At 36.2% G+C, this 25,215-nt stretch overlaps 1 protein-coding gene across 13 annotated transcripts in view; it reads right to left on the bottom strand.

Annotated features, from left to right (window-relative positions):
• Nucleotides 1-25,215, bottom strand: part of RALYL (RALY RNA binding protein like) — a 425,404-nt gene that overhangs the window by 81,789 nt on the left and 318,400 nt on the right. For all 13 annotated transcript variants that reach the window (XM_066993127.1, XM_066993126.1, XM_066993134.1 and 10 more), the window contains one exon: nucleotides 2,010-2,085. In XM_066993127.1, coding sequence (XP_066849228.1) covers nucleotides 2,010-2,085 — 76 coding nt within the window. The remainder of the gene's footprint in view (nucleotides 1-2,009; nucleotides 2,086-25,215) is intronic.

Below are 25,215 nucleotides of genomic sequence, written 5' to 3'. Positions count from 1 at the left end.
AAAAATCTTTTGAAATAGTCACACAGCAACACAGTAATCCCATGGCTACTAGTAATACCTACAGGGATTAACTGGTTGCAGTTGAGAGTAATGATAAAGCAGAGGTTCTCTTCTCCAAAAGTAATATTCCTACCACTTTTGCGAAGGGCAGCTATGTGCTAAAACTTCACACAGACTCAGATCTAAAATGCTCGTTCCTGTCTCATTCTGAGATCTCACTTTTGAATTTCCATTTGATGCTTTCAGACCAGGCCAGGCTGAAGAGTCTCTGATTTCACTGCTGAGTTACCATTCTCAGAGCCTGTGTATTTGCATTTCAACCAGAGTAGAAATCAGCCCTAACTCCTTTCATGGATCTGGAGTGTGGACTCTATAGTACTTTTAAGGGAAATGGGGTTTAGTGAGCAGCAGTGCATGTATGCATGTCTATCTGTCAATCACCCTAACAATGTTAAACTAATTGATTTTTATTAAAAAAAAAAAAAAAAAGTAGGTGTTTCTTCAGGTTTGTAGATGTATGAAAAAGGCATCTGGGAATAGAAGAAAGACACTCAGGGGTTTTGCATATCTATCAGTGTTGTCCCGAACACCTAAGGATGATCTCTAGTCTTGTTAGATATTGATTCGCACCCTTTACATACAAATCAATGAGAAACCAGTTCTTTTGCTCTGAAATTATGAGCCATTTCACTGAATCCTGCAAATACAAAGTCACAAGAACTAGGCCATAGTCAGGCAATAAAGCATAAAGTATTCAAAATTGAAATAGCTCTGATATATATATGTATATATATATATTTAAAGGAGCAAAATAAATTATTGATTGTAGTTGCAGAAGTGGAGACATTAATATACAGTTCACAAATCACCACACTGGCCTTTTTTGTCAGTAGGTTTTGTAAATGACAGATTTATAATTTTATTGTGTACATCATTATAATTTTGTGAAATGCTGCATTTTTATATGGGGCTAAAGTCTTCTGTTCTCCATTGCTGCCATTTTCCCTTCAGAAAAAGTAAAGAGAGACGGGGAAAGAAAAATTATATTACCAGTGCATACACAAATAAATACAATGTATACATATTTTTATAATACATCACATTTTAAAATTCAAAGCTTGAATTTTAGACTGAACACTTGGGTGTGGTCTTACAGCACTGAATGTTAACTGTGCACAATGCTGATGACATCACTGTCCCTAGAACAAAACCTGTGCAAGGTGACTGCATTCTGCTACTTCATCCTAAAGGACTGTCACTGTCAAATATCTTTTCAAATAGCATTTTAATATATTAATACTCTATGTACAATAATTCTTACAGTTTAAAGCTGCAGCTCCTTCTTCTGGATAGTTCATGCATTGACAAACATCTATGGAGTGAATACTGGGGATGAAGAGACCAGATTTTTGGCCTCCATGAAATGGAAGGTATTTTCACTAAGAAATAAAATTCTGATATGACTGATTATTTTATCTATTCTTCTGAATGTGTGCGTTAAAATTTAGACATCCAAGTGGTTTTTTTTTGTTGTTTGTTTTGTTTTTCAGGAAATAGAAGTTCTGTTTTTGCTGTTGTTTTTCCCCAACCAAAAGAGGGGCATTATTTGCATATGGTGAGCATTTCATGTAAGAATTGATCAAGGATTTTATCTGCAGGGCTTATTCCTAGCTGGTGTCATTTTTTTTTTCTGCTATGAACATCATACAGACAGTCTTTATCTCTGGAAGTTAGAGCATGGCTCTGGATGCATTCTGTAGATAAACACAGTGTCAGACACTTCTGTTCTGGCTCTTTTACTCATATTCAGAAACTTTTGGTGTGTAAAAGAGCTTGATTATATTTCATATGAACGTCAAACCATAAATGGGGAAAAATCATTTGTCTAGCTCATGTGCTACACAGTGACATTGCTGGATATTTTTGGAAAACAAAACAAAACATTGCAGGTTACCATAGTTTTTTGAATAAATTTGTTTTGTAGTAAGTTAAGATGAAATCTAACTTACCTGTAAAGTGCTGAAAGTGGCCGCTTGTTGCCAGGTTTTGGTCTATATGGTTTTGGTTCTCCTGCCATGTTGATATCTGAAAGCAAACATTTGAAACTCATAAGCTAAATGTTTGGAACTTAGAGAGTCTTTGCAAAGGCACCCTCAAGACACTGAAAATAAGCAATAGGCAGTGAAAATGCCTATATATATATAAATAATTATAATTAATTATAAATTTATAATTTAAATTTATATATAAATTTATAATTTAAATTTATAATTTATAATTATAAATAATTATGCGTATATAAAACACTGATCTAGTTTTTAACCACTTTTAAATTGATGCTATAAAGTTTTCCTAAAAGTTCTTACTGTAATGCTTAAGGATTTTAGGCAAAATGCCATTTATTGGTACCAGAGAGAAAAAAATGACCTTTTTTTTTAAAAACAAAACAAAACAAAACAAAACACAGGAATTTTCATTCATGAAGCTGAAAACAATAATATATTTCTACTGCACAAACTTGAATGGCAATTTAGATGTAGAGACAAATGACAAACTCAGGTCAAATACTGTTGTGAAGGGCTGCAATAGTTTTAAAGACTTGCTCTTTAAGATCTTGCAAACAGTAGATGGATCTTTAACTGAGACTTCACTATCTACTCCAAAAGAGAGTTTTCAAAGGAAAGAAAAGGGTATGTTTTCCTAACCCAAATGCAACCTTTTTATTATTCTCAGTGTTGAAGCAAACTATCTTTAAAATTGTTATGGGGCAACAGAAAATCTGTTCTTGCACATACCTTATCTTAGCTAAGTACTCATAATTCTCAACAACATCAGAAATCTTGTGAAATCTTTTTCTCTTTCTTTTCTTTCTTTCTTTCTTTCTTTCTTTCTTTCTTTCTTTCTTTCTTTCTTTTTTCTCTTCCTTCCTTCCTTCTTTTTCTCTTCCTTCCTTCCTTCCTTCCTTCCTTCCTTCCTTCCTTCCTTCCTTCCTTCCTTCCTTCCTTCCTTCCTTCCTTCCTTCCTTCCTTCCTTCCTTCCTCCCTTCCTCCCTTCCTCCCTTCCTCCCTTCCTCCCTTCCTCCCTTCCTCCCTTCCTCCCTTCCTTCCTTCCTTCCTTCCTTCCTTCCTTCCTTCCTTCCTTCCTTCCTTCCTTCCTTCCTTCCTCTTTTCTTTCTCTCTCCCTTTCTCTTTCCCTTCCTTTCTCTCTCTCTCCCTCTCTCTCTCCTCTCCCCCTTTCTGTCTCTCTCTCCCTCTCTCCCTCTCTTTCCCTCCGCTTTCTCTTCCCTGCTCCCCTCCCTCTCTTTTTGCTCTCTTGTTCTCTCTCTCCCCCCCTCGCTTTATTGCTTTATCCCTCCCTTCCTCTCTCTCTTTCTTTCCCTCTCTTTCTCTCTCTTCCCCCTTTCTCTCTCCCTTTCTCCCTTTCTCCCTTTCTCTCCATCTCTCTCCCTCTCTCTCTCCCCTCCCTCCCTCTCTCTCTCTCTCTCCCCTCCCTTTCTGTCTCTCTCTCCCTTTCTCTCTTTCTCTCTTTCTCCCTTTCTCTCTTTCTTCTTCCTTTTTTTTTTTTTTTAATGTATTTATTTTTCTTAAATTAATTTACACTATGCCGTGTATTTATTCTTGGAATGTAAATATACATGAAGCTTATATACACATTAGTCATGCTGGATCTCAGATTCTTCCCCTCGTTTGAACCATACTCAGAAACACACCAGGAAATGCACATCCATCATTTTGAATGCTAGTAACAGTTACCCATGGAGAAAGAAACACAGGTAGGCCCTTCTGTGGAGAATGCCTTGCCTGAGATTGGAAAGTTGTCAGTCTAAACATAAACTTATATTAAAAGCACCCAAGCAAATTTCATGCCATTTGAGTGATGCTGAAGCTACAGCTCTGCTTGGTTTCACTAACAGACAAAAGGATAACATTCAACAAAATCAGGAAATCAGCAGATCAGTGTTAAGTTTCTGTAAGAGAACAATATATCCCATTTACCATAGAATCACCTAGTGATCAAGACTTTTGAGGAAGTACATGTTCTTAGTAAAGCCTGTGTTTAATCTGAAATTGAAAATAGTAGAAGGAAAAGTGAAGTAGAAATCTGAGTTGAATGAAGAATCATCACTACACAGTGTGTAGTGAAAAGTGAAAAAATACTAAAAGACTAGACATTTTTATTTACATTATTTTCTATGTCAAAAGCTGCAGCAAAAGCCTGAGACTGAAGGATACTATTTTGGACAAAGTAGGAAAAAAGTTCCTCTGTCTTTTTTTAGTAAGCAGAAACACTGAAATAGGTTCATCAGATTTTTTGAAAGGAGAGAATTTTCCATTGGAAATTTCATGCTTCAAGCATTAAAATAATTGTAAACATATTTTCCATTTAAATTCAATATTTTGAGATAAAACAACACCTATTTAATGTTGAAAATGAAATGAATTTTGCTTTGCATAGGCCTATTTTCTGTAATTTTGATTTGAAATATTTTTTTTTTTTTGGTAAAATCTTCTCTATAAGAAGCAGTTTGGAATTAATTCTGATTGTCCTTCATTCCACTGTATTGTGGAATGTATTCTTTAAGAATGTACTTTTAAATCATAGTTTTTCATAAAATATTAAATTTCTTGTTTTACTTATCTCTCTGAATTTTGATGAATATTGGAGACAGTTTTCATGCTTTGTTGAAATGCTCCTCTGCTCTTAATTTTAAGCATGTGCTTTATTAAATATATATTAATCTTACTCTTCCATGGTTGTTAATCATTCAGCTATGATTTCTTTATTTAAAAGAATATAAATTCTACTAATGTTGACCCAACAAAGTAAACATCAAGCATTTGTTGAAAACAATTGTGGAATTTTGATAGGTGTTTTGCATTTCCATTGGCTCCTGTGAATAACAAAACTGGATTTTTTTTTTTTTATCCTGTGACCTTTACAATAATTAGACCTTTCCCCACTCTTTTAATATGTCAGTTTTAAGGTCATTGGCTTTATTGACTTTCACCATCTCCTACCAGGTCAGATTTTAGAAGAAAAAGAAAGAAAAAAAGTAGAATTATAATTTGTTCTTGTGAAAATCCTGAGGCTGTGGGATTCACGTTCACTTATTTTTCATGTCTATCATCTCTTCTTTTTCAGAGTCACAGCCCAGGTCACCATTCTTAGGTATATGAACAGTAAAGGGCTTTCAAAACGTGTTCACATCCTTCCAGAACAAATCAATACTGTCTAGATGATTATTCTTGTAGACCTACATTTGCAGGTCTTGTACCTACTTTTAACAAAGATGTGTTGTATAGAAGACCTTGGTCTGTTTGCTATGTGTTCACTTTATTTTAGTCAAATACTGTTGAAAGGTATCGTTATAAGAAAACACAGAATCAGTTAAGATTCCCTGGCACATAAACAAATCTCTGAAGGTATTAGCAGAAAACAGTGAACTATGTTACACAGACCGTAATAGCCAGAATTTCCCTTTAACACAGGAAATATTTCATAGTAAAGCCATACACATGGGATTTTTGTCTTAATATGAAACTGATTGAATAGCTCTGCAACTCTCTAAGCACCTTGTAGTAAGTTAAGAATGTACGTATGAAATGGTTTGAAAAGTTAGAACAGATTTTCATCCCAGTATTTTTCAGCACTATCTACTCCAACCTCAATTTTCTAACTAAGATTAGAAGTGAATCTGTCAACATTTTACAGGACAGATTATTTCTATCCCAACTGGAAATCTTGTGAGATAACTTGTTCTCTTGCTTCATCCATCATTAGTTTTGCAGCAGACATTTACATCCAGTAGGTCATAAACCGTGTGTCAAATAAATTTGTTGGCTGCAGCATGGAGATTTACCTGCACTAATGATCCCACCCTGAGGAATGCAGAGAGGTATCACTCCTTACGGTGTAAAATTAGCAACTGCGCTTTTTCAGGAATATGAACTAGGCAACTTGATGAAGCACATAGAGGGTAGGGGAGTGCAGGAACTCACATTATTTGCTCTCATCATATGCTATAAATGTTCTCTTACAGATCAACATTAAGATAAATTCAACATTGAAATTCAAAATATTAAGGGATCGGTATGAATATGAAAGTGACTGAGCAAACAATTGCGATGCAGCAGTCTGCTCCTTATGTGCTTTCACAATCAAATAAGATTACTTTCCATATTGAATGAAATGCATCTATTTGTTCCTGTTAGCATAGGAAAGGTGAAGGCATTAGAACTACATTTCCTAAAATTTTGTGTCATCTGCAGAATTATCTAATTTAAAACACAGTGTTTTTATTTCTAATTATACTGAAAAATGCCTAGCAATTAATGAGAGAAAAAAAAAAAAAAGACAAGAAAAGAAAACGCAAGCCATTTAGAGAGAAGAGTACTTGTATTCAGGGCTACATAAATTGGTCTGAGAGAGCAACTCAGTACAGCATGATTATCTTTCTCTTATCACTCCTTCCTACTACTGACTGCCTACCTCCTCTAGGCTATATAGTAATGACCAAAAAGGCTATGGTGCATAAACCCTCCATTTTTGGAGAGGCTGTATCAGCCAGCATTGAGGCTTTGCTCACAGATTTGCTGCTTAAGCCATTTGACAATTCAGTCCTGAAGGCAAATGCGTAGCTACCTTCAAATAAGCTTTGTAAGTGTAAGCAATGATACCAAAAATGTTGTATTCACACACTAGGAGTATTTCAGTCCTTCAGATTCTTTAAAAAGTTTTATTTGTAGGGAAAAAATAAAAAGTAGCCAAAGCCCATCTATCACTTTGACTCACAAAAACAAATGTTGTAAACTAGCAGATTCAACAGGCACAAGCTCAACACATGAAAACTGGGACTTCCAGGCCTTCTCCTATAAGTCCAGGACTCATTTCTCAGGCTTGTTTACTATAAAATTAAATATTCCCATTCCCAGGCACTAGAACTTAGTTATCTATTGTATTGAATTGTTAGAGTGGTTCCTGGTACGACTTTTAGCCTGGGGCAACAAAGTACTCTCTTGTGCAATTTCTAGACATAGGCAGAGACTTGAAATGAACTAGGGACCATTGCTAATTGGCACTTTAGATGTGGCCACTTTGCTTTTCAAGGTAAGGCCAAGTGACAAAGAATGGTCACAGATATCTATAATTGAGTATTGCATACATTGTTCTGAGTGTGGGCTCCATGTCAGAGAGACCGGGAACCAAGACCTGGAACTAAGGAAAACGCAAAGGCCTTTGTAGCCCAACAGCTAATTTCCTAAAACATATTTCATCAGATGCTCTTTCACCCATTCCTGTGAATGACTGCGGAGACATTCCTTGAAAACTCCCACAGTTTCTTGACTTAATATGTTGGTTAGAAAAGGATATCATTGTGTACTTCCAGACTACCTCTGTGTTAGACCAGTCTTTAACTGAAGTGCTAGAAGACTCAACTTTGTACCAAACTGGACACTTTTCAAAACAGTATTTAAAGTTAAGGTAAAAGAAAGCATTCACATGATGAATGTAAAATCTATATCCAGATAGATACGGGTATAGAGAAAATGAAATGCAATTTCTCCTTTTTTTTTTTTTTTTTTTCCCCACATGGCCCAAAGTATATGGGACAAAAGAGAAAGACCAAGAGGTAGATGCAATTTAAAGAAGCCTCTAGTCATGTGATTTATAGCATAAATGAACATCAGCAAAACTAAAGCTGAACTGTATTTCCTTTATGTTCTTTCCTTTGCCAGTCCTATAAATATCCTCCCTGATGCATACTGAAGGAATTTTAATGAAGTCATATGACATTTTTTACATCACAGACTTTTTTTATATATGTTACATTAATTGCGTGTTATCTCCTCTCTTTTCCCCATCTCTAGCAATAAAATGTGAAAAATGCAGAGAGGAGAAGACGGTTCTCAGTTCTGTTCAATTCTGTGCCAAAATTGTGCAGCTGTAAAGAAGAAACTTCCCTGAAAATTGAACACAAACTCAAATTAACTTTCATGGTTAGTAAAATATTAAATGAAGGTCTGGGTCACATATTTCCCTTTTCCATAATAGTATTAAAAATAATTTGCTTCTGGGACTTTCAGCTGAATTTGGATTTTCTCTTAGCTCTGTAGTAATTGGAAGTGTTTTTTTTTTTTTTGTTTTTTTTTTTTTTTTTTTTGGATAAAGATGACAGCTATTAATGCTTCACACAGAAAGAGCTGCTGGTTGAATAGTATATGAAATTGCTTTGTTCAGTCATCTCTTCTTTCAGTAAATTCTGGTGGAATGAAATGAGGCTATAGGATTATATAAGCTACCATTCTTAACACCATTCAGTAACAGAAGTGTCAAGCACTGCTTTGCCAGAAAGTCGCTTTCTGTTCCCCAGAGAACCAGGTTGGTGTGAGGACAGGCGATGGCTAAAATGGGATATCCTGTGCTATCTATCCACCCATTGCAAACAGTTCCTTCAGGATTTTAGGGCAGCAACCTCTCGCTTAGCTGCAGAACAGATGTTGATATGCTTCACAGCTGATGCAGAGCATTGGTCTGTCTTGATTTTTGTCTCTCTGCTGCCATCTCTGTCCTCCCAGCCCTACTACAGCCACTGGGCAGCACTTCCTGTTGAGTGTGCAACCAGCAGCAGTGTATAGCATGTCTAGGGAGAGACATTGCGGCCTGAGGAAGGGGAGAGCACTAATTTTGTGGCCTCTTGAAGACTCCCCATGGACTTTGCTGAGATTGCAGAGGTTGCGGCCGAGACTTCTCAAACTGCTTCTCCGCCAGTGCTTGAATCCCAGCAGATCAAGACCTGTGATGGGTCAGGAGTCACTCCGGTGTACTGGGCAGTGGCAGAAGGGACACCACAAGAAAGGGGCATGTCTTGTGAAGTGCTTCCTTTGGAAAGGAAGCCGTGTTGGTGACAATCCTCCCCACTCCTCCTCCTCTTTAGCACTAGATTGGCAGGCTCCTCTACAGGAAGATCCACACTGCTGGTTTACAGGTGCAAGAGATTCAGACTGGTCTGCTGGGTACTACTTGGACATAGCCACTTATCTTCAGATCAGCTTTAAGGGCTACAAGAATTTTAGTGTTAACTGTGGAAACCCCTACGTTGGTTTGTGCTATGGCAACCATGAAGCTGGCAGTCATATGAGCACTTCACCCCAGCAGAGCCAAAATCTAGAAGCAGGCAAGTGTAGTCTTCATCATGCAAGAAGGCTCTTTTAATTTAACCAAGTTTTCAGCTGCCCTGTTACCCCCCCCAAAGAACAAGATTTCTGCCTGCCTGTGCTTGTTTAACACATGGACTAGCTAATTCTGCACACGCAGAAGATTGACATTGCCGTAAGGATATAGGAAAGCAATAGAAAAGCACATCAGGAACTTTCTGCTACCTTCAGGAAAACAACAACAAAATAAAAAACAACAACAAAATGTTTTAATATGAGTTTAGCTAGCCAAAAGAAAAGTTCAGGCAGGGTCTTATATGATACTAGTACCTGCTCACACTGTAGCATCTCATTGTTGCCATTAAGGGGAAAAAAATGGTCCTTGAGCTGCAGCTTTTTCACTGTCATTGTTGCCATTAATGGGAAACGACTGGTCCTTGAGTTACAGATTTTTTCCAGACAGTGAGGTGTGCAAGGAGCACCTTTCTCTCTTTGTTTTCTCTTTATCATAATAAAGATACTGTTTAGAAAAAGAAAATAGAGCACCCATCTTCTTTCAGATCAAGCACAGTCATTACAGGGCAGCAGCCAACAAACTGTCTGCTGCTTTTCTTTGGTAACAAAAGATAGTTATTACCATGAGACTTAGACAAAGTTTAATGTTGACTAGATGTCTGAGTTTCTCAGCATTGCAATTAGCCTCGAGCAGCATCATTAAACAGCATAGTGGGGATACAGTATGAAAGTCCCTTGTCTAACTCTTTCATATTTCAATATGATTTTTTTTCCCCCCCCTAAGGAACATGCCCTGAACCTCAGTAATTTTAAATTCTTCCTCAAAATACCTTTTTTTTTTTGTCTAACTCTCTTACTAATGTTAGCTTCATGCTCCAAGCAATAGTTTTTCATGACAATTGAAATCTGTTAATACAGAAGAATTCAGTCCCCATTGCCCCAATCCCTTTGTCTTACTCACTATTTATCTTGCAGATTGCTAACTTTATTAATGCAAACATAAACAAAAGCTATTTTTTCCTAAAATAACCATAACCATAGCAATATTTTCCCCAAAATTACTGACATCATTTTATTTGCATTTGCAGTTGATATTTCTTGGACTTTCCAACAAATTTTACCTAATTTTGACGTGTATTTCTCCATAATTTTGAACAGTGAACTTTCCCAATGCTTTCTGGGTGGTGCAAACAGTATTGTTTCCAGGGCAGTGCTTTCCAAAGCTCAACTCAGGGGCACTTTCGAGGTGCTAAGAGGTGGGAGGACAAAGCATGCTTACCTGAAAGTCTGTCTGGCATAACTGCTTCTGCCTCTAGGGTCTGTTGGCATAACAGGTGTTATTGAGAGATCAGTGTGTTTTTCATACCCTGAACTTTGTTGTCAAAGCCTTCAAGGGCAGCTCTGAACCACGCCAAAATCAAACCATATGTCTGAGAGCACTGTCAAAATGCTTCTTGAACTGCAGCAGGCTCGGTGCCATGACCACTTCCCTGGGGAGCCTGTTCCAGTGCCCGACCACCCCCTTGATGAAGAACCTTTTCCTAACACCCAGTCTGACCCTCCCCTGTCCCAGCTCCATGCCATTTCCTTGGGTCCTGTCGCTGTTCCCAGAGAGCAGAGCTCAGTGCCTGCCCTTCTGCTCCCCTCGTGAGGCCTCCATGAGGCATCTCAAACCTCCTCTTCTCTGGGCTGAGCAAACCAAGTGAACTCAGCTGCTACTTACATATCTTCCCCTCTAGAACCATCACCATCTTTGTTGGCCTCCTTCAAACACTCTGTAATTGTTTTATATCGTTTTTATACTGTGGTGCCCCAAATTACACACAGCAGCCCAAAACTGCACATGGTACACCCCCCCCATCTGATTCTATCCTTGTTCGTCATCCCCAAATCCTTCCTCTGTACTCCACTGTTCTCCTCTTTACAGTGACCTCACCTTTCATCTTGGTCTCCCCTCACTTCAGCAAGTCCCCTACCTCAAACAAATAAAGAAATCAGCTTGTGAGGATTCTCAACCATTTCCTGCGGTTTTATATACGTAGAGTCTTTCTGTCTACGATCTTCATGTTCCAGGCTTATTCAGGGGTCTATGGAAGAGGTTCTTTACAAATTCCAAATACACTTTGGAGTCACATAGCACATCTTACATCATTTCCCTTGAGATATAGTATTTTCTTCTGTGCCAAACTTATGGAAATTTATGTCCCAAATATCTCATATTAGAGTTCTGACAAGTTTCATCTTTGTAACAAAACCGTTATAAAACTGATGATGGATAGTCACAGAATTAGCTCATATGTTTTCATGTAATAACTTTACAATTTTGTTTTCCTTGCACAATATAACTGTATTAGTATTGCAAAGTAATATAGCAATGTGACAAAGGAATATACCATGACACTCACTATTCTGAAGTCTGCCATTTTTATTAACAGCTCAGAGTTGGATAAAATGACAGCAGAAGTGGAGATAATTCCAGTGAAATTTGGCACATGAGAGGAAGCATTATTGTGGAGGTGATTTACAAAATAAACAATATGCCAAATCTAATATTTCTGTATAAGCAATGCTCTGGTTCTAGCGATGTTTTAACACTTCCATTGCCAATCATGCATTTCCCCAGTGGATCCAATTTATATTAACAACCAAACTGCAGCAGCATAGAAGCTTACTGCAAAAGCAGAACATATAACAATTGGAAATACTGACAAGCTTTAAAATGAACGATATACAATGTTCTTTTATTCAGCTTTCTTTAGCATTTCTGCAAACAAAATATAAAAATAGTTGATAGGAATACAGAAAATGTAATATCTTGTCAGATTGATGGTTCATATACTCTAGTTTTCTGCTTCCAGCTGTCCTAGATGTTTTAGAAGGAGGCATAAGAACCTCAGACTAGTTAGATACAAGATTATTTTCCCTCCATTCTCTTATCATCCCAGCATGATTCTTCTCCTAAAATGTTAGTTAAGGATTAGCCTAGATCCTAGAGCATGATGTTTTATCTTTCCTCTTATACTGATTTTGTTAAGTAGAACTGGAAACCAATAATTCTCCAAGTAGCCATGCTAACCACATACACGTCCAATCACTCTGTTATTCTTAATAATGTCTTTTTTTTTTTTTAACAAAAAATGTGTTTCTCATCAACAAGTGAGCTTTACAACCCCCTCATCTTTCATCCTCTTAACCCCTTCTTCAACTACTATTCTTTGTAACTACTGTAATAACCAAAATCTTGTCAGAAATCTTATCTCTAAACATAAAACATCATCTTTCTCTCTTCAATTTATTTAACTTCTGCTGTCTGCTTCTGTAAATTTATATTTGGTCTTGCATGCAGATACACCTTATATGCTGCTTCAGAAATTCTTTGGCAAGTAGTTTAAGTTGTGCTTCATATTATTAATTATGTCAATTTACGTATATTTCAAATCACTAACAGAAGGCATTGTAGTAGGTTACTAAAAATAATTTTAGCAAAAAAGTAATTACTATAAAACTCATTAAACCTAGTCCAAATATCAAAAAAACTGCAAAAAAGACCACACAAGGCAATATCATTTTAATTAAAAAAAAATATGAAATTATCATGCGTATTAATACACAGTGCTAGTAAAGTTCTCAAATAGGTCATTCACGAAGTACTTACATTAAGTGAACACACATTCTTCTATGCTTTCCAATATCATTTTCTGCCTACTTTAGTTTTGTTGTACAAACAATAGGTCTCTATTACTCACAAGGAAAATACATGAGTTTGGCTTAGGGAATGTAGGAATGAAGAACTCCGTCACTCTGACTTCTTTTCACCAGAAATTTGTGGGCCCATGAGATTTCCAATTCATTTCTTCAGAACACATGATTTGATCAAACCACACACATACAGACACAGCACAAATATTTGTAAAAAAGGCTTCAGCTTGAAAAAAAAAAAAGAAAAAAGAAAAAGAAAAATATATAGAGAGAGCTAGACAAGGCGATAAACACCCAGTGGGCATTCTCTGCCTTGAAGGTTTTTCAGCTCATTCCAGGAGTTCAGAATCCTTATTTTTACAAAGGTTCTCATTGGAAGCAAGACTGTTTCTTCTGTGGCTTGGTCATGAAGTTAAAATAGATTAATTTAAAGATTAAAATTTTCACCCAGGTTCCTAACCTCTATTGAAGCTTCCTGTGTTTACTTTTCCCTTCCTATGTTTATGCATGTATGTTTGCATATGAACATATTCACAATATAAGCATGTATTTTCAACTGGATTTTTTTTGCTAAGTTCTGCAATTCATCTTTATCACGCAGTTTCTGACAATAGAAGGTTGGAAAGGAACACTGAGGGTATTGAATTTCTGAAGCCGGATTTAAATTATTGTTGTTAAGTGGATGCTGGAATCAGTTGCTTTAATATAGCAAACAAAACATTCTTTATTCTCAGAAATGTCATATCTGAAATTGTTATCTATTGTTATTGTTAAAAGAAGACTGGTGGCATAGACCTATCTGAAACCTCAGTACCCAGTACCTGAAGCTTTTAGAACTTTTTTTTTTTTTAATCCCCCAATACAATAAGAAATTTCAGTGGCTGATCAAATGAAACAACTCTCTAAGCTCACCTAGAACTATTAATCTTCTGGACATACTGCATAAACCACTAATCTCAAGCCTGTCATTTAAAATGAGGAAGGGAATATAAGCAAAGATGCAGGTAGACTTTTTAAAGCTTTACCGTCCTTATTTTAAAAGTCTAAAAGGAGATCCCTAAACCTTGCATTGCAACAAACAAAAATGGCCAGAGAAAAGTACTAGGCTGAATGATCCCCCTGAATAAAAATGAATGTGATTCAACACAGCAGTCTGCGGTAACATCAGATTTAGGTCAGTACTGTTATTCTTCACAGCTGAATCATATATTTTATGATAATCAGAAGATATATATGTGTATGTATATATATTAAACTTACTAGGGTGGAATCTAGTAAACTACCATAAGAAGGAAGAACACCCTGGCCTTTTTATATTTGACTCTTGCTCACTCACATCGTCGTTGTCATCTTGATCTGCCTTATTTTGGAGAAAAATACATCCAGCAACAGAAGTTCCCAGGGACTTAGGATGTAACTGCCTGTAATGAAGGGGTTCCAGAAGAGATAACAGGAAATTCTAGCTGTTTCCTTGATGGTTGCAGCTGGGTTTATGGGGGAAAAAAAGTGTTATATAGAGAATGGCTGTGTACTTAAGTGCATGGCATTGTGTGATCTGTACTGTCCGGTCAGCATGCCACACACAAGACCTCAGTGCATTTTTAGCAGCAGCTGCCCTCCAGTCCCAGCATATTTTCTTTTTATGGAGTGATTCACAAATAAATTAATACATTGTGAAACAATAAATTGTAGTAAATGTGTTCATTACTTCATTTTATGCCATTCTCAAGGATACTGAGCCACCATCATAATGGCTCCAGGATCAATAATGGCAATTAACTCTTTTTGTGTGAACATTTTTTTCCTTTATTTTTGTGTTGTTTCCCAAATGCTTTAGTTTCACACTTTAACGAGTTCTGAAGACTGAGATTAATAGAAAATCATGAACCAGAACATGGAAATGCTTTTTTCAGCTTCAGCTCATATAAGTCTGCCATAATCAAGCATCAGTAACCTACCAGAAAACCAGAGCTCTTTTCAAGGTATTTCCAAGTTCTGATGTGGGAGGGATGCATCACTATCTGGAGTGGATTAATGATGTTTTCCTTCAGCACAGTTATTTAGGTTTGTCTGGAAATAAAGGCTACTTTAACTTTTTTTTTTCTTTTTTTTTTTTTTTTTTCTCTGTTTGCAGCAAGTAACCCAGAGTGCTCCATCTTGGCTTTACTTTCATCCAAAAAATTAGTTTACTACTAGGCACTTCCAAATAAAAACAGCGTTCAAACCTACTGCACTCATGAGATCACAGCTCCCCAAGCCCTGTTCAGATATTTAAAGTATATAAATCCTTCTCTCCAAGATGTACAAAATAAACATGCTGACAAGTTATTACATTGAATAATTAGTGTCTGGCTGTGCTCTCTAAATTAAAACTTGTGTGTTTTATTTTTCTGATGGCATTGCAGTTTTGAGAAGGTGGGTAGTACAGCTGAATATGAAGAACTATGCCCAAGGGAGAATGAAATTCACTTGGAAATAACAGTGACTCGGTTTTGGGTTCAATGGGTTCTTTGGGTTCAGCTACTGCTCATGACACATGCTGATTGGGATGATCATGACGGATTGAGCACAGCATATTTTTTTCTTCTAGGATGACAGCCAAAACTGAAATGGTTGTCCTGCCATGGCAGAACAATGAGTGAGCACAGTAGGGATTAGTTCCGTCATTGACACAGAGAGGAATACAGCCAGTTGTGTAGGAGACAGGGAACAGGAGGGCACGTGAGCCACAACACCAGCCCATTAAACATATAAATATCCCACTCAGGTCTCCTAATGTTAATGAGATGGGTACATCCTGCTTTACTTCTGCCTTTCCCTGCACCTCAGACTGCTTCACAGGCAGCTGATATATGAGTCTGTGGGTTGCCTGTGAAAAAATTTCTGGCACGTGTGAGAGCACATTGCAGCAGTGAGACACAGACATCCACTTGGACTCTAAGGGCAAAACCGAGGTCTTGATTTTTATACAAGAGTGTGATGAAGTTTTATGGGGCATGCACATAATCTTGCATTTACTCAAATGTACTTTTCATGTATTACCAACAGAAAGAACTGCTGGAGCATTTCCATATGAAAAACCTTCCCCCTGCACAGATCGCCAGGTTCCAAGTTTTTCCATTCTAGGAAAGGTTTTAGCTATCACATTCTTAGCTGAATTCAATTTTATTTAATTATTTTTGAATTGAGAGAAAATGTAAAAGATAGCATTCCATGTACAAAACCCATACAGCACTGGAAAAGCTACCACGCAAGAGTAATATTTCTATGTCATTTGTTTACAAATCATTCTAATTTATTAATAGCAATTTTTATTTACTTATGAGAAAAATTCAAAATATGTGTTAAATTTAAAGAAAAATAAATAAATAATCATCTTAAATTTGTAAGTGTAAATATAGATTAACATAATGTGTCAATATATTTAAAATATTAATATTTTAAATTAAAAACATAGCAATTTTTTATACTTCTACAGTATAAAGTATACTTCTGCCTTTTATGCAGAATAGTATGAGGGCTTTCACTAGTTTTTGCTTTCACTAGTTCCACTAAAGGTTAAATATGAACATATATTTTCATATAGGATGACATCAGGGGAGAAGTAAATCACAGGCCTTTTGCTCAGATTGTCACTTCTATAATTATGTCACTGGCATCCCAACAATAAAAGGAATCTACCAAAAATATCAGATAAATATTATATTACACCATAGCACCAATGTTTCAAGTTCTATCTAAGTTAAATATAAATTGTTTTTAACAATAGAAAATACTCTTTTTATTCTACATTTTGTAAGGTACATTTATGTTTACTTAACTAATAAATTATTTCAATATCTTCCGCTTTATCCAGCAACAGAAGCTGCACAAGAAACTTGCAATGTTAAATCTGTATAGTGTGGATGGAGACATGAAGCTAAAGGTCCATGCTTTTGTGAAACAAGCAAGAGGGAAGACATAACACTGCCAAATAGTGAGTAAAATACTCCAAATTCTGCATTTTAGAAAGAATTATTTAAGTCATTACACTGGTTTCCAATTTATGTGCAATATTAAACAAACAAGCAAACATAAACAACAGAACCAGAGAACTAGCTATATTTTCTGAAGAGCTCAAATTTATTTACTTTTAAAATTCAGATCTTTCTCCCCTTCTTTCTTTTACACACATCTGCAAAAGTCAGCACCCTTTATTCATTTCCATTTTTCATTCCCAAGAACAGGACTGGCTGTATTCTAATGACTTCTGAGAATTTGTTCTTTTCTCTCAATGAGCTACAAAAAAACCCAAGATTTCACAGAATCACAGAATCATCTAGGTTGGAAGAGACCTCCAAGATCACTGAGTCCAACCTCTAACCTAACACTAACAAGTCCTCCACTAAACCATATCACTAAGCTCTACAACTAAACATCTTTTAAAGACCATCAGGTCACCGGGTGACTCAACCACTTCCCCGGGCAGCCCATTCCAATGCCTAACAACCCTTTCGGTAAAGAAGTTTTTCCTAATATCCAACCTAAACCTCCCCTGGCACAACTTTAGCCCATTTCCCCTCGTCCTATCATCAGGCATGTGGTAGAATAGACCAAGAATTTCTTACAGGCTATCTGTATAATGAAGACTGAACACACTTTTCCCTGTAAAGACCTGTATCCAAAGTTGTATTACACGATGAGCTTTCACATTTATTGTGCCAACTGGAAATGAATGGTGCTAGTTCGGTATGAATGGGATTCCATCTTTCATACCCCACATCCATTTGTCATGAAAGCACTCAAGCCGCATGGACCTCTGGGCTCACACACACTTCATCCAGCTGTATTACACCATGTCACATCAGGGAACACACTAAGGAGGTGTAGTGTGTTCACACAACCAGGAACATTTCATACAGGTTTCTCCAATGTTAATGGAAGTATTCACTTTGTCACTGCATGATATGGCTCAGTAGTAAAAGCAGTATTTTTCCTCACAGATCAACAACAGCAACAGCTTCCTTTTACTGAAAGAGTCATACCTGAGTTAACATCCAAAAACAAGATATGAAATAGTAAACTGTTTTAAGTAAGAATAGCAATGGTGTTATTTTTCTAAAACTGGTCTGTAACTTTGCCAAAATTAAAAATAATTTTGGCAGTGTCAAAGTTTCTGTTGGCTTTAACGGTTTCACCCACTGAGCAACCGAAAACTAAAACCTACAATTTCGTTTGTTCATCTTTAAACCAATTACTCCCAAAAGGCAAATTTCCAAACCACTAAAAACCAATTGTTGAAAATATATTAAATCACATTCTACATTCCACCCTCTCCTTTGTGGTTCCACATGGAATTGGAAAAGTAATTGCCCCGAACTTGAATATTACAAACGAAACTGATGAACAAGCACACTACTATATGATAGCACAGATATGGTCAACATAGGTTTGTAAAAAATTCAAGGAGGCTTTTGTCCCTGCAGAGTATCTGCAGTGAGCCCATTGCTGCCAGATGGAAGCTGGGTAATCCAAACAGGTTATAGCACAAAACCAACTAGCAAGGGATACTGCAATGGATGGCTGAAGCCCAGTTATTTTAGCTCAACTTCCAGTCCACACTGGGAGTGGGAAGGATGTCCATGGAGCTGCTCCTACTGTCCATTTCCAAATCTTGTGGCCACTTCCCTTCAATTCTCTGGCATAAGTGAAAGGTGTCATGTGGCTTTATTCCTGCAAACGTATGCAGGCACATGACTCTATTAAATTTTTATTTATTTATTTATTTATTTTTGATTTAGGTTCCAACCTAAATCAAATCTGGCCAGAAACCAGATTTTCTTTCTTCAGCTTGAACTCCACTGAAAGGAAATTTATTATTACTGCTACTTGAATTCTTTTTGGATTATGACTGAACCAAGAATGGACTTCAGAAAAAAAAATAAATCTGTAAACTCTTTGGGAAGAAAATGGCAACTGGGATTTGGAATTTAATGAATAACAATGAGGAATTTATTTTATATGCAATTTAAATTTCTCATGTATATATAATTTCCTGAAACAGCATTTTGCTCTCTCTGCCATTTTAGTTAGGACCCAAAGTAAGGGCTTTGTTATCTTTCTTCAGGGAAGGCACTGAAGAAAAGCTCACTGCAGTGAAATCTCCAGTCAAATGCTGGTCTTTATTAGGATATCAAAACTCTTAATGTATGACCTATGTGAGCCTTCCAGCCATTTTGAAATAAATTAGAAACAAGATCATAAAGAAGCCTTGTAAACAGGAGATTAAGAGTGAAAAGCAGGGAACTTCCTGCTTATTGTTTCCCTTCTAATCATGAGCAGCCTTTTGCTGTCAGTACTTTCCCCATTTTTAACAGCAGTGGTTTCTAAATTCCATCCTGAACACACCTTTTATTTACCCGTAACCTTAGATAGTAATTGTTAGCATGGTGGCCAACGGAAAAGCCAGAATCTTCCCAAATGGTACACAGAATGTGTCAGAAGTCCCAAATTATAGACATTTACATTTGAAGAATCACATATATTAATACTGTAAAAGCCAAAGGGAAAATCCATTTGGCATAGGAAGTGTGAGTACTGGAGCATATCATTTAGTCATACTAAGAGCAGAATTATTTCAAAAGAAAAGAACTCTTTCTTGGTTTATTCTTGGCATCTAAAATGCTTATATTTATGAAACAGAAATATGGCTCAGAGACTTTTGCTGTTGCTTGATAAAATCAAGCTTAGGCATTTATTCATGTGTTAAGACTTCGACTTGAAGAAAAAGGACTGTGTGTAGAACTGTAAAACTGACACAGAATTAAGAATATTTTTACTCAAAGTACCAAGAAAGAGGGAAAAAAAATAGTAGCAATATCTAGAAGCTGTATAGAGCTGTTGGGAAGAAACAGAAACAGTCAAGAATGGAAATTTAAGTGTAAACTCATCCAGACTACTAAATGCACAAGATAATAAATACCACAAAACTTATCCTATAAACTCTGATCAAAAGTCCAAGTTTAGCTACAGTTTTACATGATGTAAAATATCATCTTTCATGAACATTAGAAGTTCATGTTTATAAATGAATAGCCTTTCTGTACTTGGTATACCTGCTGTCTTGTCAAACCCTTAAATATATAAGTACTATGCTAAATCACAAAGACTAATTACACCTATACACTGCACTGATTACCTCATTCTACAATCTCAGCAGTGGAGGAGCTTGCTGTAACAGGAAGTGAGAAATACCACAAGAACTAAGAAACAGGTATTTCCTAATCATTCCCTAGAAAGAAAACCTCAGCAACACAGCTATTACAAACATGTTGTAATTTGTCAACAAGTGTTTAAGTAGGGATTTTTCAGCTCAGAGCTTAGTGATACAATATATTTGACTGGTATCACCTTTTCTAAATGTTGCCTTTTCACACTCAGGCATTGCACCCAGCCCTGTCAGTCCCACTTACATCATGCGCATGCTGAGTTCTGTGCATGTTCCTCCTGACTGCACTGATGCTCCTTGTGCTATGACTTAGCACATTTACCAGCTGATCTGCTTTTAGTAGCCTTCAAGATAAAGTCACTGACATGCACAAAACAAAAGTGACTTATATTCTCCTAAGAGCAATGTCATATATTGCCCTGTAATCTTCTGTCAGTAAATAGATAATTATTTACTCAATAAATACTTTTATTTATTATTTACTGCAATCTCAAACATATTACTACTTAAGATAGTAAGATTTCAACATAGCTGCATAAATACATCTAAGAATTGCATATTTCACTTTGTACATAAAAAAATGTAACATTTAAGACTTCCATGTAAAAATTGTTACCAAAAAATCCGGTTTGTATTAATTTATTTTCTTAATTTTTTCTTGAAAAATATTTACACGTTAATTAATTTTCTCAGGTTTAGTACCTGCCCTTGTGCATATTTAAAAAAATACAAATGCAACAGATTTATATGCATCTCTTATTCATATTCAATTTAAAGAAAAAGAAAGTGAAGATGATATAAGAAAAAATCATGTCTCTTGTCTCTCTAAAAAATTGGTTAATTGGGGTTAACTCTTACCTTCAGCTATCCCTGATAAAACTACTAGCGAACTATGAAAGTTTGGAATAAATAAGTTGTCTGACTATTTTTGCAGGAAATTATTATTTGCAAAAGGTTTAAGGTACAGGTAAGATCACAGAGCCTAAAATAGGAGGTTTTAAGCAAGAAACGAGGGAAGGTCTGAGTTAATCAGTCTTCATGTGGATATTTAATAAAACAGGACAAGTGACCTTATACAGAAGCAGAGAATACCCAGATACACTTGAGGTATCTTGAATCAGCTGTAATATGGTTGTAATATTGATATGACCTTGACTGAAAGAATTACGATTCTGTAGTCTGTTTACTATACAAAGTGACGCTGAGTGTGAAGGCAATTTGAAGGAAAAAAATGAAACAAGAAAGAAGGGATAGCACATACAGACTCATGGGCTGTGGCCTTGACAAACTTCCTGTAAAAAGGGGAAACGGGATGTGATTCTGTTGGGTAAAAGGATTGCTTACTTTTTAAAAACAAACAAACAAACACACAAAAAACAGATGGAATATGCTGATAGTAATGGCAATTTAAAAACAGGTATATTCTTTATATCACTTTTTTATTTTAACGTTTTTTAATCTCTGCATTCCTGGATTCCTGCCCATAGCTATGGCATTAGGAAATTGTGTGCACATCACCAGCCTCTCAGGGAGAAAAGAGACAACAAACTTGGACTCAATAATCTCCACATAAGAGCTTTGACTAAGTTATCTTCTGTAATATTTATTGTTTGCATACTCAAGTCCTCCCCATTGATGACAGAGTGCAAATATCAAGTTTAAAGGACACAAACTATTATTTATTGCTATAGCTTTAAAACACAAAATGACTAGCTATTCAGGCTACTCAAAAATTAACTGTAGTGATGTAGGATTTGTAACATAGGCAGAACTCATCCTTTTAAACATTGTATTACATAAAACCCTTGCAGTTGACACTGCTAGTTGAGTTGCTTTAGTTTACAAAAAGCAAATATTGAAAGAAATTTGATGTGAATAATACAAGGTTCAGTTGTACTTACATATTAAAAATATACAACATTTTCAAACTGTGTAAGTATCACTTAGAGTATTACCGCTCTAGTAGCTTTCTGTACTGCTGTTTGCAAAGAAAATCATAAAAGCAAATATATGTAATTTTTCTCTTGAACTTTTTCTAAGATAATTTTAAAATCAGAAAAAAAAAAAGAGTAAAAATTCTTAGTAGGTATAAAATCATGATTCGAAGGAAAAGCCAAAGCCAAGCAACTGTATGAAGTGTTGGCTGGGAGAAACTGGAAGCCATTTGAAAATATCCTATTGATACATTCTGTCCTCAAGGAAACCGATTCTGTAAATTTGCTGTAACTGACAAGGATGGTAAGCAATTTGCTGCATACCAGCAATCTATCCTTCTAATGCAAATAACCTGAAGAAAGCCACATCATAGCTAATTTCTTAGTAAAAAATGGTTATCTCTAATTTCAAATTTATAATATAATTAATTAAAAACATTGTACTTTTATCTTTCAAGATAAGTAGCTATACTGAAAGAAATATCTGCCTTCTGATCACAGAAATAATAACTGTATAGTGTAGACAGGAAAAAAGCTTATGAGTAATTTGACTTCGATGCTGGTGTCAAATTGTATGACTAATGTGATGACTATGTTATTTCTGAACAATTTGGATCTCTGCTGGTAGGATTAAGCAAGCTAGAAGGAGCTACTGAGACCATCAACCCAACATTACCTAAGTGCAGAGCCCAGAGGAAAATCAGAGCTGTGATCTGTGGGATACCAGGAAGCCACTGCCAACTCCCACCCACAAACTGAGAACAACTCTTTCCTCCTCTCCCACCTGAGTAATGAAATTATAGATATAGAGATGTGTAGGTCTTATTTTCTCCTCCTGTTTTTTCCTCCACATCTCTAATACTTACCCAATGGTGGAATGAGATTCTCAAAAGGAAGACTGAATGATCTTCCAAACCCGAGGACAGATGCATAGCAAATTCCTTGCCCCTGCTGAAGTACACCATCTCTGATTAAATTCATAGTTGACCTAGATGTAAATAATGGTGATGTACTTTACTCCTGAAACAGAGATTCTCTTACTCCAAGAGGACTCCCCAAGGAAATCGTCAGCATGCCCCAGCAAAACTTCCTTCCTCAGAGCTTTACTGGATGCTTGTTCACAAAGAGCATCTGAGCATTTCCACTTGGAGATTTGACAGAGGATTATATCTTCTATATGGGGTGTGTTTATGATAGGTGGCTATCTTCAAATAAGAAAAAATCCATTACCCTGGAAGCACATAGTCCATGATAAACACCTTGTATGAGGATTCAGATGATAAATGCTGTCAGCACATATCTGCTATAAAGGGGATATCTTCTTAAACCCCAGCTGGCAACAGCTTGGTTCTGATACAGAGGGATTAATATATTCACAGGATTTTGTACTAGGCAGTAGAACTAGAAAATGCACAAACTGGATAATAAATCAGCCACTAAACATGGATATATCTATATTTATATATCTTCATTCATGTTAAGAATTATTCAAAAAAAAGAACAATTGTGGTCTTGTTTTGTATTAACATAAATATATCCATTATTTAAAAAAATATATACTTTTATTTCTCAAAATTCACACGAACTTTTTGAAATATGGAAACTTTTTCTAGTGATCACCACTCTAGTTGGAGTATTACTCCAACTTAATTTGCACATAATGTCTGAGATGTCTGTTTGTTGAACAGTCCAGGTTGGTGCTAACCAGTCTAGCACTAATTATTGTATACAGATTTTGGAGTAACCCCCCCTTCCAGTAAGCTGCAGTGATTACACGCAGAAGAATTTTAAAAGGTTAAGAATATTACCTATGGCTATTTTTAAATGGAGAGAGGGATTAAACTGTGCTTATGTGGGTTGTTTATCATCCAGATTAGCTTTTTGCTTTTTTGGCTAATGCCGACATGTTTAGCATGCGAGCTTCAGTGACAGTAGTTATGAACTTCACTATATGTATCCAGGGCCTGGCACTTTTAAGATCTGTCACAAAGACTTGTGTTCCTAAATCCAGGGGACTCACAGTTAGATTTCAGCGAGAAACTTAATGGCCACACTTATCAGGGCCATGGTAAGCACCGAAATCACATTTCTTAAAGGAGTTTAAAATTAAAATTGTCAAAGAAACATATTTCTTCTGTGCGTGAGCAGAAGTAATATCTGGCAAAGGCCACATGCATACAGTTTTGATTAAAACATGCATCAAGCTAATTACTCTTTCACACAGACACATACCAAGCTTATCAACGCCCTTGTTTAATACTCTCTACTTTCCTGACTACACTGATTCGATGATCAAAATAATTAACCGGCTTTGTGACAGAACAAATTTATACCACTGTGGAAAGGAAACAGGTGTGACCTGCATGTATTTTTGGTTGGTCTTTTGTCATGGGATTGCAGTCTCATTTTTTATTTAAGGACCTTGCCAGTAGCTATACATCACAAGATAAGGTTACGATTTGTGTGTCAAGGAAAAAAATAATGCTTGTTATGTACCACACCTGAACAACATTGGTGCACTGATAGTGAAAGAAAGGTGTCAGAAGAGGTAACTCATGTGTGTTGATGAAATCAGGGAGCATTAATTAGACACACATTATTTAAGAGTATGTAGCAGCTTAACATGCCATAAAATTAAGGGCATGATAAATAGCAGGTTGATTGCACATCAGGAAAAAAAAAAGATGAAGTTATGCTCCATAATTAATGATTCCCTTCAGAATACAACTTTCCTAGGCCTTATAAATATCACCTGAAATACTGGAGGAGCTTTGAAATTGTTCCACTGGGGAAACTAATTAAAATTGATGAAAGACATATAGGAGCTATAGCTAACTTTAGTACTTCTGGCTTCATTGCAACCTTCTGAATTTCCAGATGCTTGAGCCACATTTCAGGTAGAGAATCCCTGGTCCTTTTAGGTAAAGCTTTGAGCTGAAGAAGACCATAACAGAAGTCATGTAGATTTATAATCTTCCATTGTCAGCTTGTGTTATGAATTATGTGAACTTTTTTTTTTTTCTTTTTTTACACAAAGAAAATTGGACCATGTACAAATTTTAAAGAATAAACAAGGAATTATTCCCAAATTCTCTAGTGAAGATATTTGTATGGCTACAAGCATGTGATATCCTTCCAAGGAGAAACCAGGGATGCTATTTCCTCTTTTCAAGACTGGATTCAACATTATTTCCCCAAAGTAAAG

The sequence above is a fragment of the Anser cygnoides genome, chromosome 2 (genome assembly GCF_040182565.1).
Source record: "Anser cygnoides isolate HZ-2024a breed goose chromosome 2, Taihu_goose_T2T_genome, whole genome shotgun sequence".
Lineage (NCBI taxonomy): Eukaryota > Metazoa > Chordata > Aves > Anseriformes > Anatidae > Anser > Anser cygnoides.
This window is presented reverse-complemented; position numbering and strand designations above follow the sequence as displayed.